Source organism: Elephas maximus, chromosome 3 (assembly GCF_024166365.1).
Source record: "Elephas maximus indicus isolate mEleMax1 chromosome 3, mEleMax1 primary haplotype, whole genome shotgun sequence".
In the NCBI taxonomy this organism is placed as follows: Eukaryota; Metazoa; Chordata; class Mammalia; order Proboscidea; family Elephantidae; genus Elephas; species Elephas maximus.
The window spans coordinates 190,658,008-190,675,914 of record NC_064821.1 but is presented as its reverse complement, the minus strand read 5'-3'; the positions used below and the strand labels follow the sequence as shown (position 1 = coordinate 190,675,914).

General features: G+C 44.2%; 1 protein-coding gene across 1 annotated transcript; it reads left to right on the top strand.

Annotated features, from left to right (window-relative positions):
- The first annotated feature begins 13,688 nt into the window (after nucleotides 1–13,688).
- On the top strand, nucleotides 13,689–15,325 carry LOC126071477 (protein S100-A7-like). The gene is made up of 2 exons (XM_049875669.1): nucleotides 13,689–13,859; nucleotides 15,161–15,325. The coding sequence occupies exons 1-2, from the start codon at nucleotides 13,689–13,691 to the stop codon at nucleotides 15,323–15,325; spliced, it is 336 nt and encodes a 111-aa protein (XP_049731626.1).
- The last annotated feature ends 2,582 nt before the right edge of the window (nucleotides 15,326–17,907 follow it).

Here is a 17,907-nt window from a genome sequence, read left to right as displayed (position 1 = left end):
CTGTAATTCATTCACTCTTCTGAGTTTGTGCTTCAGGAAAAGAGGCCCATGGGAACCATGGAGGCCTTCTCCATTGACCAGTATGGAAGAGTAAATCTGTGTAGGGCAAGGGGTGGACTGTGGAGGTCATAACAAATATGCCAATTGGATCTCCTGCATAGTTGATTGACAGTCCCAGCTGCTGCCCCTCCAAAACCACCACTACATTTGCACTGAGACCATGCTTCCTGAAGGCTCTTCTCAGCCAATGACTGAGTGTGGCAAACATACTAAGGCAGGGGTTCGTTAAATATGTGGAATTCCTCACTGGACAGCTTTGGGTTGTGGACTCCCAAAAGGCTTAGCTGAGCCTTTCTTGAAACTGTACTGCAGGCTGAGACCCTTTCTACCCAATCCTATTTCCCTCCCCCTTTACTTCACAGATGTCAAATCTGTATTGCAGTCGGAAGGATCTCCCTGCCTTCTCTTGATCCCTCGCTGTGGAAATTTTGACTGACACTACATTCAATCTGTGAATGAATTTGAAGAGAACTCTCATTTTTATAAGATAGAATCTTTAAAAATTCATGAATATGGCATCTTTATTTATCTAGATCCTCTCTAACTTCTCTGAATAAAATTTGTCATTTTTAATATAGAGGTGTTGCACATATTTCATTGGATTCATACCTATATATTTATTGTTTTGGTATGATATTTAAAAATTACAATGAAAAATAAAAACAGTGGTATTTTAAAATTACATTTCTCTATTCGTAGCTTATATAGAGAAATGCAATTTATGTGTATTGATCTTGTGTTCAGTGTTTTTGCTAAATTAATTATGAATTCCGATAGTTTGCCTGTAGATTCTTTTAGATTTTCTTCTAATCAGATCACCTGAAAATAATGTCAGTTCTATTTTTTCCTTTCCAATAAATACACTTTAATTTTTCATCTTATTGCACTTTAAGATTTCTTCTCCCTCCCTCTCGTATAAAATGGAATAAAGGTGCTCATAACATACATTCTTGAATCATGCTTGATCTCAGAGGGAAAGATTTGTTTGCTATAGTTTCTTTATAGGTACTTTACATCAGATTAAAACAGTGTCCCTCTGTTTATAGTTTGTGTCTTAGTTATCTAGTGCTGCTACAACAGAATTACCACAAGTGGCTTGTTTTAACAAAGAGATATATAGTTTCTCACAGACTAGTAGGCTAGAAGCCCAAATTCAGTGCTTCAGGTCCAGAGGAAGGCTTTCTCTTTCTGTTGGCTCTGGAGGAAGGTCCTTCTCCTCACACTTCCCCTGGTCAAGGAGCTTCTCTGCTCAGGGACCCTGGGTCCAAAGGACACAGTCTGCTTTCTTGGTGGTATGAGGTCCCCCAACTCTCTGCTTGTTTCCCTTTCCTTCTATCTCTTGTAAGATAAAAGGAGATGCAGGCCACACCCCAGGGAAACTCCCTTTGCACTGGATCCGGGATGTGATTTGAGCGAGGGTGTTACATCCCACCCTGATCCTCTTTAGCCACAGGCAGAGATTTACATAGGTAAATCACAAAATGAAAGACAACCACACAATACTGGAAATCATGGCCTAACCAAGTTGACATGTATTTTTGGGGATCACAACTGAATCCATGACATTTTGCAAAGGTTTTTGTTAACATGATCGGATGTTGAATTTTTTTCAAATGCATATTTTGCATCTATTGAGATGATCTTTTTTTTTTTTTTTTTTTTTTACTTCATTCTGTTGGTGTGGTGAATTACTCTGATTTAAAGATGTTAAACTACTTCGAATTACTGGAATAAACTCCACTTAGTCATGATCAGTTATCTTTTCTGTATATCGGTGGACTCCATTTTGTTTAGAGTTCCATCTATGTTCATTAGAGAGATTATTTATTGCCTGTAATTTTCCATCAGGTCAACTTTGGTGAGAGGGAGCTGATGCTGTTGGGTCCATACATATCCATCTGTGCCTTTAAAAAAAAAAAAAAGAAAAGAAACCTCAAAACAAAAAACCAAACTCTTTGCCATCTAGCCGATTCCGACTCATAGCAACCATGTAAACAGAGTAGGACTGATCCATAGGGTTTCCAAGGAGTGGCTGGTGGATTTGAACTGCAACCTTTTGGTTATCAGCTGAGCTCTTAGGCATTGCAGCACCAGGGCTCCATCTACCCTGTTAACCACTACTTATTATGTTCCCCTGGATGGTTAAATTTTCCTTCCTGTTCTCTGCCATTCAGGAATTCCATCATCCACACTGATATTAAGAGGCCCAGTTCCATAGTAGCACTCTTCACTACTATTCCCAGTTTGCAGTGGATAGCTCCCAATGAACTTGTCAAAGACGCTGTTTTCTCTCTCGAGTGTATTTCTTGTGGCCTTATGAGGGGAGTGTCCTCTGGCTCTCCTAAGGAACACGATCAGGTGATGGGCTCTCAGTTATTGCCTGGTAAATTCATTCTAACCGAGCCTTCCAAGTCATTCTTCAATACTGTGCCCAGGAAGTTCTGACAACTCTACCTCATTTCTGAAGGTCATCAGTGTGTAGTAACCAAACATCAAGGAGTCATTTTGGCAAACCGTTTGGACCAGCTCCAGATGTCCTTGCCTAAAATTGAATCCCAAGTCATGGACTAGTGCCCCCATGTCAGTAAAATCTCTTTTATTCAACCCTTTATCTCAGCTGCCTTGTCTAACACTCCTCAAAGCCCCAGAGCCATCGAGTTTATTCCAACTCATAGTGACCCTATAGGATAAAGTAAGATCCTCAAATTCTCCATTTCTTCCTGCTGGTTCATGATAATTAGGTTCTGAAATTCCTTTGGCATGCAAACTATTTTTTTTTTTCCAACCAGAGCAGGGCTTGTACTTCTGATTGTGTTTAGGCCTGCCTCTTGTTATTCTCTTGCAGCAACAAGGTGTAGTAAGATAAATTTCCTGGGGAACAAGCATCTGGGAGGCACCTGCTTTATATGAGGTCATTGCCTGGTTTTCAGGGAAGGGGAGGCTGTTCTTTTCTGGCAACAAGAAAGGACCAGAGTAATTTGGGGGATCTATCTTTTTTTTTTTTATCATCCAAATACCCAAGCCATGGTATTTTCAATCACATCATAAGTATATGAAAGCTGGACAATGAATAAGGAAGACTGGAGAAGAATTGACGTCCTTGAATTGTGGTGTTGGTGAAGAATAGTGAACATACCATGGACTGCCAAAAGAACAAAACAAATCTGTCTTGGAAGAAGTGTGGCCAGAATGCTCCTTAGAAGCAAGGATGGCGAGACTGCGTCTTACATACTTTGGACATGTTGTCAGGAGGGATTAGCTCCTGCAGAAGGACATTATGGTTGACAGAGTACAGGGTCAGTGGAAAAGAGGAGGACACTCAACCAGGTGGATTGACACAGTGGCTGGAACAATGAGCTCAAGCATAACAATGATTTTAATGATGGCTCAGGACCATGCAGTGTTTCGTTATGTTGTGCATAGGGTCGCTATGAGTCGGAACGAACTCCACGTCACCTAAGGAAAACAATATCATCCAAATGTCCCCATCCCAGCTCTCAGGTTCTAATCTTCCCTAATTAGGCCTCTGACCTTGGTATAGAAGTCAAACACTATGCATTTAGTCTCCTTGACAGCTCTGTCACCATTATAATCAGGTACTGGGCCTCAGTTTTGTGCACAGTATGCCCTGTAGTCGTAGGAGATTAAAGTCTCCTTAAATGTTACCCTAGAAGTGCTGTCTTTTGCTGCATGCCCATTATTTCCTTTATCAAAACCTCCAGTTATGTAGAAAGAAGCCTCCCCATGCTACTGTCTTTATAAGCATCATCGCCTCCATAGGGAGCAACTGTTGTAGCACTTGATCTCCCAGTGCTTTTCCTTCTACCTGCATCTAATCCAGGTTGCCAGAGGGAGAACGTCAGTAACTATGCTGCCCCTATATGCCAGGGGTTTGATCGTTTCATTTACCACTGGTAATGGGGTTTCTATAGCCTTAAGAGAAGAGGAAGATCTATTCTAGATGCCATTTCGAGACTCTGATTTCGAGGGTCATTCCTGATACTAATTGTCTTAATTCAGGGTCCTTGGAAAACAGAGTCTAAGGCAAAGCATATATACCAATCCTTCATTTTGGTGTGTGGTGTGTGTGCATGCTTGTGTGTGTGTATGTATAATTCCAGGGAAACAACGGAGAAGGGAATAGAAGTAAGGAGGCAAGAAGGGACAGCATAAATAGTGTGGTGGATTACTGAGCTGACTACTGCTTCTTAAGAAAACAGAGCTGGGTGCTTGGTCACAGAGGATGTCTCCAGAGAGGTCATATGGGAGCACTACATCTTGGAACAGTCTGTCAGGGATGGGTACGGGGAGGAAAAGTGAGCGAATTACCTGCCGATTCCTTCCTTCTCGTCTTTTGTCAGTTTATGTCTGCCTCATAGGACTTTAACTCCCCGCACACTTGTGCTTTGCAGAGGTGGCTGCAAAGTCCCAACACATGTGAGTGTTTGCGGTAACTGGACCCCCGGCAACACTGCCCAGCCATCTGCTTTGTGGGCATGGGAGCTGTGGTTGTGCCAGGGTGGTAGCCGTTATAAAACCAGTTTCCTAAATTCTGGGTCACAACCAGGAGGCTTCATCTTGCAAGCAACAGTCCTGCAGTGGGTCTCTAACTTCCTCTCCTCCAGCCCTCCAAAGAGTTATAAGCCCCTGAGTCCCTTGATTCATTGTCTTTTTGCCTAAAGTATAGGGCGTGGTTTCTGTCTTGTGCACTAAACCCTGACAGTTGCCAATGTTGACTGCAGACTCCCAGGCTCTTAAATGCACCTGGAGGCATGGGACTGGATGAGGTGACCTCCCAGCCCTGTGACTCTTGGGTCCATATGATGGAGAGGAGTGAAGAGAAGTCATAGAGTCTATAGCATCTGTCCCTCTTCCTCTATGCAAAGCATTCCCATGAAAGTCTGCAATGCCCTTGGGTCTGATGCATTCCAGCCTGGTGCAGAAGAGCTGGAGCTGGAAGCAGGAGCTGGAGGTCAGAAGGAGAGTCCCTGGGGGCGCAGTGAGGAACAGCTGTGCTGAATCACTGCAGTTTACCTTTCTCCTGTTTGCAGTTCTACTTTTTCCCCTCCTGGGGTGACCACAGGAAACCCGGGTAGTATAGTGTTTAAGTGCTAACCAAAGGGTTGGCGGTTTGTAGCTGCCAAGCGCCCCTTGGAATCCTACGGGGCAGTTCTACTCCGTCTTATAGGGTCGCTATGAGTCGGAATTGACTCGATGTCAGTGGGGTGTTTTTTTTGGTTTTGGGGCAACCACTAAGAAAACCAGAGCCTTTGTAGATCCAGCCTGGTCCTACCTGGGCACTGGGGTTGGTGCAGCTCCCACAACATAGAGCATGATCGAGGCCATATCGAAAACCTGGCCATTGTGTTTCCGGGAGGCTGAGAAAATCAGTGCAGTTGCAAGAAGACCCAACAGTGGTAGCTGGGCTCTGGGAATGGCGTGAGCCATCACTAGCACCATCCAGCTGAGGAAGAAAGGCACGGGGCCGTGGTGCGGGGGATGGGCATGGTTGAGGGGAGCTGTGTTGAAACATAACTTCTGTCTCATACAGTCTACAAGTGGCAACAGGGTGTATTAAAAAGAAACTATTGGGTGAATGAAAATAGAAACCAGAAAGATATAAAACACATCAGATATAATTTTCTTAATTTCATGCCAACTGAAATTCACACACAAAACAATACACATTAAGAAAACATGCACAGAAATAGATACATATTAAACATGATAAGTGTGTAGTGAGAGAGGGAATTGGGAATGGAGAAAAATTTGAAAAATAACAAAAACAAAGAACTTTCCTGTAGCAATGTTGATAATACGCCATAAACCTAGGGGGATTATCAGTCCATTCCTCCGCACCGTGATTCAAAAAGAGCAAATGGCAATTAAAGTACCATGAAATCATATTTGTTATAACACAGTATTCAAGAAGCACAAAAGGTTTCTCAATGTAAAATTCAATCATTTTTCCTCTTGTCCCCAACTACTCAGTCCTTTTCCCCATGGGCAACAATTATAACTAATTCTTGCATGTCCTTAACTGATGGATTTAAAAACCGTAATTACTGGCTTTAAGCACTGATCAAGGGAGATCTGATGCGAGTGGGAGGGTGGGTGGAGATGGAGGCAGAGACTCAGACTGCAGCTGGTGGGGCTGGTGGGCCAGGCTGGCGAGAGGTTCTGCTTGGGGTAGTAGCAAAAACTTGTAGATACATTTTCAAGGAACGTTGTGGGGAATTTTTGGGTATGAGACAAGTGCATGAGAGAAAGGGGTAAGTCCAGAAAGCTGGTAAGTTTCACTGAAGACTGAAAGAGGGGCTGACTGGGGAATGTGAAGAGCCTGGGAATAAGCCCCATCCTGAAACAAAAACAAATCCACTGTCATTGAGTCGATTGTGACTCATAGCCAGTAGAACTGCCCCACAGGGTTTCCAAGGAGTGCCTGGTGGATTCGAACTGCCCACCTTTTGGTTAGCAGCCATAGCTCTTAACCAGTACACCACCAGAGTTTCCTAGCAGCGGTATTAAGAGTCCCAGGGTGGCTCAAATGGTTAAGTTCTTGGCCACTAACTGAAGGATTGGAGATTAGAACCTTCCCAGAGACATTTTGGAAGAAAAGCCTGGAGATCTTGTTCCGAACGGTCAGAGCCATGAAAACCCTACACAGCAGTTCTACTCTGATGTACTCGGGCTTGCCATGAGTCAGACTGAACTCGATGGAAACTGGTTTGTTTTTTCTGTGATGGTATTAGGAACAGTTGTGGGGAACAGTCTGAATGGTCAAGGATTTCCTGTGGGGAATTTTAGGGGCAGGGGTAGCAGGCAAAGAGCAAAGTTCAGTGATTTCACGCAGCTGTACCTCAGTGTGCCCCCAGGGACTCTCCTTCTGACCACCAGCTCCTGCTTTCCACTCCAGCTCTTCTGTAGCAGGTAGGAACACATCAGGGACAAAGGCGTTGCACAGACATTCATGGGAATGTTTTGCATAAAGGAAAGAGGACAGATGCTAAAGACTCTATGACTTGTCTTCACTCCCTTCCTCCATAAGAAGCCAAGAGTCACAGGGTTGGGAGGCTACCTCTCTCAATGCCATGTCTCCAGGTGTATTTAAGAGCCTGGAAGCTTGCAGTCACCATTGGCATCCGCCAGGGTATAGTGGAGAAGACAGAAATCACTCCCTACTGGTCTGGGTTTATATATATATATATTTATTTATAATCAAGTTTTATTTTGCTTTAATTGAAAATCTACCAAATGAGTCAGTCTCTCACACAAGAATTTGTATACACCTTGCTTTTTTGCTTTATATTTCTAATTGCTCTCTCCCTATTGAGACAGCATGCTCCTTCCTTCTACTCTCTCTCCTTGTGTCCATTTGTCCAGCCTCTGGCCTCCTCTGGCCTCTCATCTCTCCTCCAGACAGGAGATGCCAGCATTGTCTCATGTGTCTACTTGATCCAAGAAGCTCATTCTTTACCAGCATCATTTTCTATCCCACAGTGCAGTCCAATCCCCATCTGAAGAGTTGGCTTTGGGAATGGTTCCTGTCTTGGGCTAACAGAAGGTCTGTGGAGATGACCTTTCGGATCCTTCTAATCTCAATCTGACCATTAAGCCTGGTCTTTTTACGAGAATTTGGAGTCTGCATCCCACTGCTCTTCTGCTCCGTCAGGGCTTCTCCGTTGTGTTTCCTATAGCAGTAGTTATCGGTTGTGGCTGGGCACCATCTATTTCCTCTGGCCTCAGGCTGATGTAGTCTCTGGTTTATGTGGCCATTCCTCTCTCTTGGGCTCATAATTACCTTGTGTCTTTGGTGTTCTTCATTCTTCCTTGTTCCAGGTGGGTTGACAATAATTGATGCATCTTAGATGGCTGCTTACTAGCTTTTAAGTCCGCAGACGCCACCCTCTAAAGTGGGATGCAGAATGTTCTCATAATAGATTGTGTTATGCCAATTGACTTAGATGTCCCCTGAAACCATGGTCCCAAACCCCCGTCCCTGCTACACTGGCCTTCGAGGTGTGCAGTTTATTCAGGAAACTTCTTTGCTTTTGGCTTAGTCCAGTTGTGCTGACCTCTCCTGTATTGTGTGTTGTTTTTCCCTTCACCTAAATAAAACTTATCTATTTTCTTTTTATTATCTAATTAGTGAAAACCTCTCTCCCTTCTTCCCTCACTACGTCCTCTCTTAACCATCGAAGAATATTTTCTTCTGTGTTTAAACTATCTCCCCAGTTCTTATAATAGTAGTGGTATACAATATTTGTACTTTTGCAACTGCTGGTTTTTTTTTTTGTTTGTTTAATTTCACTCAGCATAATGTCTTCCAGGTTCCTCCATGTTATGAAATATTTCATGGATTTATCATTGTTCTTTACCGATCGTAGCATTTCATTGAGTGAATACATCATAATTTATTTATCCATTCATCTATTGATGGGCACCTTGGTTGCTTCTGTCTTTTTGCTAATGTGAACAGTGCTGCAATGAACATGGGTGTGCATATATCTGTTCGTGTAAAGGCTCTTATTTCTCTAGGATATATTCCAAGGAGTGGAATTGCTGGTTCGTATGGTAGATCTACTTCTAGCTTTAAGGATAGGCCAAATCGTTTTCCAAAGTGGCTGTAGCATTCGACATTCCCACCAGCAGTGTATAAGTGTTCCAGTCTCTTCACAGCCTCTCCAACATTTATTATTTTGTGCTTTTTGAATTAATGCCAGCCATGTTGGGGTGAGATGGAATCTCATTGTAGTTTTGATTTGCATTTCTCTAGTGGCTAATGATCATGAGCATTTCCTCATGTATCTGTTAGCTACCTGAATGTCTTCTTTAGTGAAGTGCCTGTTCATATCCTTTGTCCATTTTTTAATTGGGTTGTCTTTTTTAGTTGAGTTTTTGCAGTATCATGTAGATTTTGGAGATCAGGCGCTGATCGGAAATGTCACAGCTAAAAGCTTTTTTCCAGTCTTAGGTAGTCTTTTTACTCTTTTGGTGAAGTCTTTGGATGAGCACAGGTGTTCGATTTTTAGGAGCTCCCAGTTTTCTAGTTATTCTTCTGCACTGTTATTAATGTTTTGTTACAGTGTTTATGTCGGAATCGGCTCACCAGCACTGGGTCTTGGAATACTGTTTATGCCATGTATTAGGATACCTAGCATTGTCCCTATTTTTTCTTCCACAATCTTTATCATTTTAGATTTAGGTCTTTGATCCAATTTGAGTCCTTTTCTGTGCATGGTGTGAGGTATGGGTCTTGCTTCATTTTTTTGCAGATAGATATCCAGTTATGCCAGCATCACTTGTTAAAAAGACTGCCTTTTCCCTAATTAGCTGACTTTGGGCCTTCGTCAAATATCAGCTGCTCATATGTGAAAGGATTTATGTTTGGAGTCTCAATTCTGTTCCATTGGTCTATGGCAGTACCAGTACTAGGCTGTTTTGAGTACTGCGGCAGTATAATAGGTTCTAAGATCAGGTAGAGTGAGGCCTCCCACTTTGTTCTTCTTTTTCAGTGTTGCTTTATTTATCCAGGGCCTCTTTCCCTTCCCTAGGAAGTTGGTGATTGTTTCTCCATTTCATTAAAAAATGCTTTTGGATTTTGGATCAGAATTGCATTGTATCTATAGATGCCTTTTGGTAGAAGAGACTTTTTTACAACGTTAAGTGTTTCTATCCATGAGCAGAGTATGTTTTTCCACTTATGTAGGTCTCTTTTAGTTTCTTGCAGCAGAGCCTTGTAGTTTTCTTCGTATAGGTCTTTTACATGTCTGGTAAGATTTATTCCTAAGTATTTTATCTTCTTGGGGGCTACTGTAAATTCTGTTGATTTGGTGATTTCCTCCTCAATGTTCTTTTTGTTGATGTAGAGGAATGCAACTGATTTTTGTATGTTTATCTCGTATCATGATACTCTGCTGAACTCTTCTATTAGTTTCAGTAGCTTGCTTGAGGATTCTTAAGGGTTTTCTGTATATAAGATCATGTCATCTGCAAACAGAGATACTTTTACTTCTTTCTTGCCAATCTGGATGACCTTTATTTCTTTACCCAGCTTAATTTCTCTGGCTAGGATTCCAGCACAATGTTGACTACGAGTGGTGCTTAACGGCATCCTTGTCTGGTTCCCGATCTCAAGGGGAATGCTTTCAGAATCTCTGCATTTAGGGTGACATTGTCTGTTTTTTTTTGCCCTTCATTATGTTGAGGAATTTTCCTTCTATTTCTATTTTGCTGAGAGTTTTTATCATGAATGGATGTCGAACTTTGTGAAATGCATTTTCTGCATCACTTGATAAAATCATGTGGTTTTTCTCTTTTGTTTCATTTACGTGATGAGTTACATTAATTGTTTTTCTAATGTTGAACCTCCGCTGGTATGAATCCCACTTGGTCATGGTGAATTATTTTTTTTGATATGTTGTTAAATTCTATTAGCTAGAATTTTTTGAGAATGTTTACATGTAAGTTCATGAGGGATATAGGTCTGTAATTTTCTTTTTTTGTGGTCTTTACCTTGTTTTGGTATCAGGGATATATTGGCCTCCTAGAATGAGTTTGGCAGCATTCCATCCTTTTCTATGCTCTGAAATACCTATAATAGTAGTAGTGCTCTTAATTCTTCTCTGAATGTTTGGTAGAACTGTGCAGTGAAGCCCTCAGGGCCAGGGCTTTTTCTCTTGGCAGTTATTTGATTTCCTTTTCAACTTCCTATTTTGCTATGGGTGTATTTCCTTGTTCTAACACTGTTCATGTTAGTTTAGGTAGGTAGTGTGTTTCTAGGAATTCATCCATTTCTTCCTGGTTTTCAAATTTGTTAGAGTACACTTTTTCATAGTAATCTGATATGATTCTTTTAATTTCAGTTGGGTCTGCTGTGATATCGCCCATCTCATTTCTTATTTGGTTTATTTGGTTCATCTCTTGTTTTTCTTTTTTCAGTCTGGCCAAAGGTTATCAGTTTTGTTAATTTTTTTCAGAGAAGAAGCTTTTTGTGTTGATAACTCTTTCAATTGTTTTTCTGTTCTGTAATTCATTTCATTCTTCTCTAATTTTTATTATTTGCTTTCTTCTTGTGCCTGAGGGTTCACTCCCTATATTTTCAGCAGAAAGACAATTAACCAAGAGTGTCAAGGGCTTATAACTCTTTGGAGGGCTGGAGGAGAGGAAGTTAGAGAGCCACTGCAGAACAGTTGCTGACAAGGTGAACCTTTTCGGCTGCGACCCAGAATTTAGAAAACTGGTTCTAGGACGGCTACCACCATGGCACCACCATAGCTCCCATGGCCACAAAGCAGATGACTGGACAGTGTCACTGAGGGTGTAGCTTCCGTGAACAATCACCTGTGTCGGAGCTGGCTTTGCAGCTGCCTCTGCTGCACCTTCTAAATCTCTCTGGAGATTCTCAACCTAATCATATCCGGGCCCTAGATGCAAAAAATCTCAGATGTGATTTTCCACTTTCAATCTCCAAATAGGAGAGATTGAGAGAGTGATTACCATACTGACAACAGAGCTGAATTTGGATCTCGACAGTGGCTCCTGGCGTATACCCGGGGTACCCACGTGGTGTGTGGGAGATGATACTGAAGTGTCTCACTGAGCATCATCTCTGGCTGAGTGTCAGTCCTTCCTCTGTTAGTAATCGCAGTCTCCCTCTGGGGATTCCTCTGAAGATCTGGCAAGATGATGTCAGTGAAGGTGTTTCTTAAAACATAGCGATCTTCCCTGACGTGAAAGGTATTGTCCCCAGGGAATGGTGGGCACAGACAGCTCTCACAGAGGGGCTCATAACCTGAACAGTGTGACAACCAAGGCTTTGTGAATCACAGAGGCCCCAGTCACTGCTGCCATTGCCCTGAAGCCCACATTTTCCTGGGTGCAGGTACCTGTGGGATTCTTCTGTGCAGGGTCATCTGTCCTGTAGTGTGGGCTCCTGCAGGGCAGGCAATGGTATGACCCCTTGCCCAGTCCAGATGTTAACACCATTAGAGGCTCAGCAAGCTGTCAGTATGATTAGGAGAGGGCTTTGAAGTCTGAGAGATCTGGGTTTGAATCCTGACTTTGTCATATTCTCAGTAAGCTTGAGAAACCCAGCCTCGGTCCCAATTTGCTCATCTGTAAGAAGGGAAAATACCTACCTCACAGTGGTAGAGAGCCTTATGTGAACTCACAGGGCTCTCAGGGACTCTGAGGCGATGTACATAAAACAGTAACCCACTGCGTGGCTATCTACAGTACTTGGAAATTGAGGCAGTTATTACTAGCCATTGATAGAATGTTGTGGAATGACTGAATGAACAAACATGTGTTTCTTCCCTCCCAGATCCCTAGATTCCATCATCCTTGAGCTATGGCAATGTACTCAACTCTGTCCACACCTCTCTTGTACGGGGCCTCCTCCCACTGGCCAGGAGCCTGGGCTGGGCAGAATTGTGGTGATGTGGCCTGATAGTGGTAGGCACTGGAGACCCAGCATATCTAGAAGGAAGTTTTGAGGATAGCTTCTTCGGTGTGTCTCCCCACCCAAAGTGGTGCAATGTTTGGAGAAACTAATGAACACTGCCATAGGGCACCCAGCCTCTGTCACAATCTGAGGCCGAGCTGCATAAAGGGCCTGCGTTGTGCCCAGATGCACAATCTCACTAATTCTGCCCTCTGTGATTATCCTCAGCTCCAGTAAGTTTGCACCTGTCTCTGTTCTTTCCTAGGAGTCATGCCTGGTGCCCACCTGCTCTGCTGCCTGTAGCTGTGGGGGAATACTAACCTGACCTGGGAGTCAGTATGCGTGGGTTCTGCAACTAATAGAGTGGGACCTTGTGCTTGTCCTGGCAAATCCCATATCCCTTCTTCTTCACTGGTCTCAGTGGGGGGCTGGCTTGGCTACATGATCTTGTTATTCCTTTTGGCTCAGTATTAGGTGCTTTTCTGAGAACTGTCAGGTAAAAAATATCTTCCTTCTGTAGCCCTTGGTTTTCTTTACTCCCTGGTTTCAGTGTACTCTTTTGGCACAAGGTCTTCCAAAATAACTCTGGGAAGGTCTTGGAGGGTGGAGGGGTCAGAATTGGTGGTGGCTGTGTACCGAGGTGCATTGTTGGGGAATTAAACTTGGGCCTCCTGTTGGGAAGGTGGGAATTCTACCACTGTGTTGGATAGCCAGAAACCCAGGATTCCCGACCTGATTGCTCAGGCTGGTGGTCCTTGGTAATTTCCTAAGTGGAAGTGGGGAGAATGGGGTAGACCAAAAGCTCTGCTCAATGGGAATATCTTGCCTTGGGATTTGATGCTTCTCTTTGTTATCTCACTCCCAACTGGGTGAGCTGGAAGACATCGTATACCCATCCCCTGCAGGTCAGCCCTTGCCCCTCACTAACACAGCCTTGATCTCCACTGTTCCCCTCCCTCTCCTCCCAGACTCCCCTAGGAATGGGGTCAGGACCGAGGACTCAGTTCCACTCTCCCCTCCCTGAGACCAATTTACTTCACCATTTGAGAAAGACAAGTTCCTGTTGTTCTGTCTTATCTCAGTCGCCACTCACTCCTTAGCCTTGTCCTTCAAACTCTCTTTCACCCAGTTCATTCTCATTGATTTCTTGTGTGTAGACTCTTGTCTTGGAATAAAAGGCAAGATGAGCAACATTGCAGCTGAGAAAGTCAAGATATGCCACACTCCAGCTGAGAATTTGGTACTGACCTTGGTCGAACTATTTCATCGTTACACTGGGTATGATGATAAGATCAATAGGGAAAACTTGTTGAAGCTGCTGAAGGAGAACTTCCCCAACTTCCTCAATGACTGTGTGAGTAAGGGTCTTGCTTTTCTGGGGCAAGAAGAGGCTGTGTCTGTGTGTGCAGGGAGGAGACGGGGTGGGTAGAGGGAGTCCATGGGCTTTGGCATGTCTGAGGACCACGCTTTGAAGTGGATGCACTGTTTGTGATTGGCCGATCTGGAATCTGGCCCTTCCTTGATTCTCTCTCCACACCTCCTTTCTCTCCTCATTTTACCTCCCGGCCCGAGGCAGGGCCAGTCCCATGTGGAGGCAGAATGGAAGATTTTAGGAGCTCAGGACAAAGAGTCATGCTCTTTTTTCTCCTGGGCACCTGTCCTGCCCCTGCTGCTCCCTGATGCATGACCCTGGACAAATCACCCACAATCTGATCCTTAGTTTTCTCATCTACAAAAGGAGATAATAGAACTTCATTTCCTGAGGTGGTGTTGCTGAAATGAAATGATTTATTTGAAAATGAGAAAAAGTGGTGGTCATATTAGAGACTCAAGAAAGTGTTATAATTTTAAAGTCAGTGAACAGACTAAAGCATCTGCCCTCCCACTGGTCACTGAGAGTTCCCCGAAGGGTCTGGTTGCCTTGGGGTAAATGGTTGCCTCCTAAATACTCCTCTTCACATTTTCCTGGGAGAAGGGGTTACTGTTAGCTGCTTTTCAGCATCATAGGAGCATGCAAGCCTTCACTCCAAGGTGAGTGGTGGCTGTGCACCAAGGTACATGGGTGGGGAATTGATTTCGGGTTTCCTGTTTGGAAGGTGGGAATTCTACCACTGAACTACCTACCACTGCCCATGGAAGAAGAGGTTAACATAGTGAGAATCATGCACCCTACAGACAGGGCCACCATCTTTTACACTGGCAAAATGCATTCATAGCCCTAATTTCATTTAACCGTGAGAAGGAATCATTAGCACAGATTGAGACTAAGAAATAGAATAAATGGGGCTGAACTAATAGGTTGGGAAAGAACTTAAGTGGGAAGAGCATTAGAGAATGAGGAGAGTAACTGGCTGGGTTGTATTGGTCCACTGGGAGAAGAATGAAGATAGTGCATCTGAAGTTAAGGTGGTGGAGGAGCCTGAGTCCACTTGTCATTTAGCAGTGTAGTCCCCGTGCAAGTTGCCATTTTTGGCCAGAAATCTCCAGTGAAGAGTGAGGGCTTGACTGCTTGACCCCAACTCTCCATCCCTATAGCCTCACCTGGCCACCACACCTTTGTTTCAGCCCTAGGTGTTGTCTCTTCATGTGGCTCTATTCTCCTCTTCCCCCTGGATAGTATTTTTATGTTTGTTTGTATGTTTTTTAACCCCACAGGAAAGAAGGGGCAAAAATTACTTATGCAATGTCTTTGATGAAAAAGACAAGAATAAGGATAAGAAGATTGACTTCTCCGAGTTTCTCTCTGTAGTGGGAGACATAGCCACTGACTACCACAAACAGAGCCATGGTGCGCCGCCCTGTTCCGGGGGATGCCAGTGATCCCTGGCCAGTCCAGCCTACAGGCCTCAAGAGACCCCCAAAACAATAAAGTATCTCCTTGCACCTGATACTTGGCATTACTTCTTCCTTCTCTTTTGGTGGTATGAGTGGACAAGTGGACAAATACTGACTCTCAGCTTTGTAGACTTTCCACAAGGGGGGTCAACCCAGCTGACATTTCCTCCAGACAGGCCTTCCTGGTCTTTCCCCAGGCCCACTTCTGCTCCTCAGAGCCCCCATGTAGCCCAACTGGTGGCATCACAGGAGGGCCCTGCTAGTATGGCACATGCTCTTTTTTCTCCTGGGATAGAGCTGGGACCCTGGGGTGTCCCTTTGTCTCCCAAGTGATGCCTGTCTGTGCTTGAGTGTATAGGGGGTGGGGCATTTCAGGTGTGGCACTGAGATGTACATCTCCCACCTTGCTGTTTAGGAAAGAGCTAGGAGGAGGAGCAGATGCATTATTTCTTAGTCCTTCAGTGAAGTTGCTTTTAAGAACCATGGAGGAGTTGGATCTCTCCTCTGAGGTCAAAAGTACATCCTGGGCCAAAGTCATGCCATACCCTTGAGGCTGAGGGCTAGTGGGCATTTTCTTTATGGGTCATTGTCATGAATGAGAAGAGGCAGCAGGGTCCTGAGAAGCAGCTCCGCCTCCAGAAGTCCATGGATCTGATTTTTTTGTGCTTGTGTGTGTTAATCTGCAGAAGGTGTGTGTGTTTGTGTGTGTTTACGCATGTGTGTGTGTGTGTGTGTGTGAATGAGTGGGTGCTTGTGCTCTGAGGTGTTTCTCCTCACTGCGGCGTGAGACATGCACTGTGGAGACAGAAGTGAGGGAACAGTGAAGATTTGAAGAGCTTGTTGTCTAGTGGGGCAGTCCCAGAGGAAGCAGGTGAAAGAATAGGGCTGGTTAAAGTCCACACTTGTTCTGTGTTCCCTTATGAGTGCTGGAAGGAGTCTTGCCTCAGTGGGATACTTGAAAAAAAAACTAATCTTTTGGCCAGATAAAGTGGGAAGGGAGAAACCAACTCCCAGTGTGGGATCCTCTGCTTGGGGTCACACACTGCTGGGCACTTAGGACTCAGAAACCAACATGGCACAGGGGCTGCCTTCCCAGCCCTGGCTCTCTGGAGGACACCACTCCCCTTGTGACCTCTTCCCTGGGATGGCAGGGTCTGCTTACTCTGGACTTGCACAAGCCTGAAAGAGACAGGAGGCAGGAGGGGTCAGTATTTACTTCCATCTCCAGTGCCACTTCCAGGCCATGTCCCCTACATCTCCTCCCTGAGGTTCACTCCATCTCGTTCCTTCACTCCTATCCGCTTGGTCACAGTCGCCTATTAACCTATTGGTCACGCCCATCTTTCAACCTGACCTGCTGTTTCCTTCTCTATCCCACCCACAGAATACGCTTGAGATAAGATAATAATCCACAAGTCCCTCCTCACCTATTGCTCCTCTCTACTTTGGGTCCCCTTCCTCTCTGGGCTTTGTCACAAATTGGCTGCACTCCTTTCTGACATTCTCCTGTCCACCTACTTCTGCTTAGCCTTTCTGTTCCTTCTCTCCCTCGCTTCCATTTCCCCTACTTTTCAAACAAATCAGGATCTTGGGTCTCTAAGCCTCTTCTTCTTCTCTCTTCCTTTCAACCTTGACTGTTTTCACCTCCTTCCCTCAGCCTACCCTCCATGATCCACCGCAACAACTCAACGTGGCTTTTGTCTTTTCTTTACCCACACCTGTCTTGCAACATCCCAGTCTAGAATCATTCTCAACTTTTACCTCCTCTTTTCTTCTTCTACTCAGGGTGCTGATCTGTGATGGTTAATTTTGTGCCATGGCCCTCAAGCTGGTCTCCTGCCTCCCTCGTTGACAGCGTTTTTCTTTGAACTCATCCTAACAGCTATGCTCTGGGTATAGATCCAAGTACTTGTGAATCCCCCAGCACTCCATGCTGTTTCTTGCTTTCATTACATTTGCTGTCTCTGTTTCCTGTGTCTCTAATTTCTTTCTTAGTCTTGCCTGGAACGTCTTGTCTTAATTCTGAGTTTAAGTGTCATCTTCTCTATAGTAATTATACTCGGAGGTGACCCCAAGGATGTAATAACTTCCCCTTTTTTGTCTCTTTTGTCCTTTATGCTTGTTTTTCCTTCTAGCATCCACAACACCTACTTCATTTATGTGATCTCTTGTATAATATGAGCTTGTAGAGGGCAGAGAGTGTTGGCACCTCTGGATCCTCAACACCTGGCAGTATACCTGGCACAGAGTAGATGTTTATAAATGTTTGTTGACGCAAAACTCCTCTGAAAATTGATTGAATTGAACCTCCAAGTTCTTCTGCCCTTCGTGATAAGGGCAGACTGCAAAGTGGCTCTGGCACCTGTCAGAATATTTACAGACCCTAGTAGGTAAGACTATTGTGTCAGGGTAATCAAGAGTCCAAACAGCTGTTGGGGCCACCTATAGAATCATGAAAATGGATTCTTGCAAAGGCAGGCATTGGAACCTGGGTGGTGTCTTAGGCTGGGGACTCTAGAGAAGTTTATGTATTGCCGTCAAGTTGATTCAAAGTTATAGTGGCCCTG

Excerpts from the sequence above, each read along its gene's own strand:
- LOC126071477 (XM_049875669.1), top strand. The coding sequence starts at position 13,689 with ATGAGCAACATTGCAGCTGAGAAAGTCAAGATATGCCACACTCCAGCT. Across the intron at positions 13,860-15,160 it reads CCAACTTCCTCAATGACTGT|GAAAGAAGGGGCAAAAATTA; the intron begins GTGAGTAAGGGT and ends TTAACCCCACAG.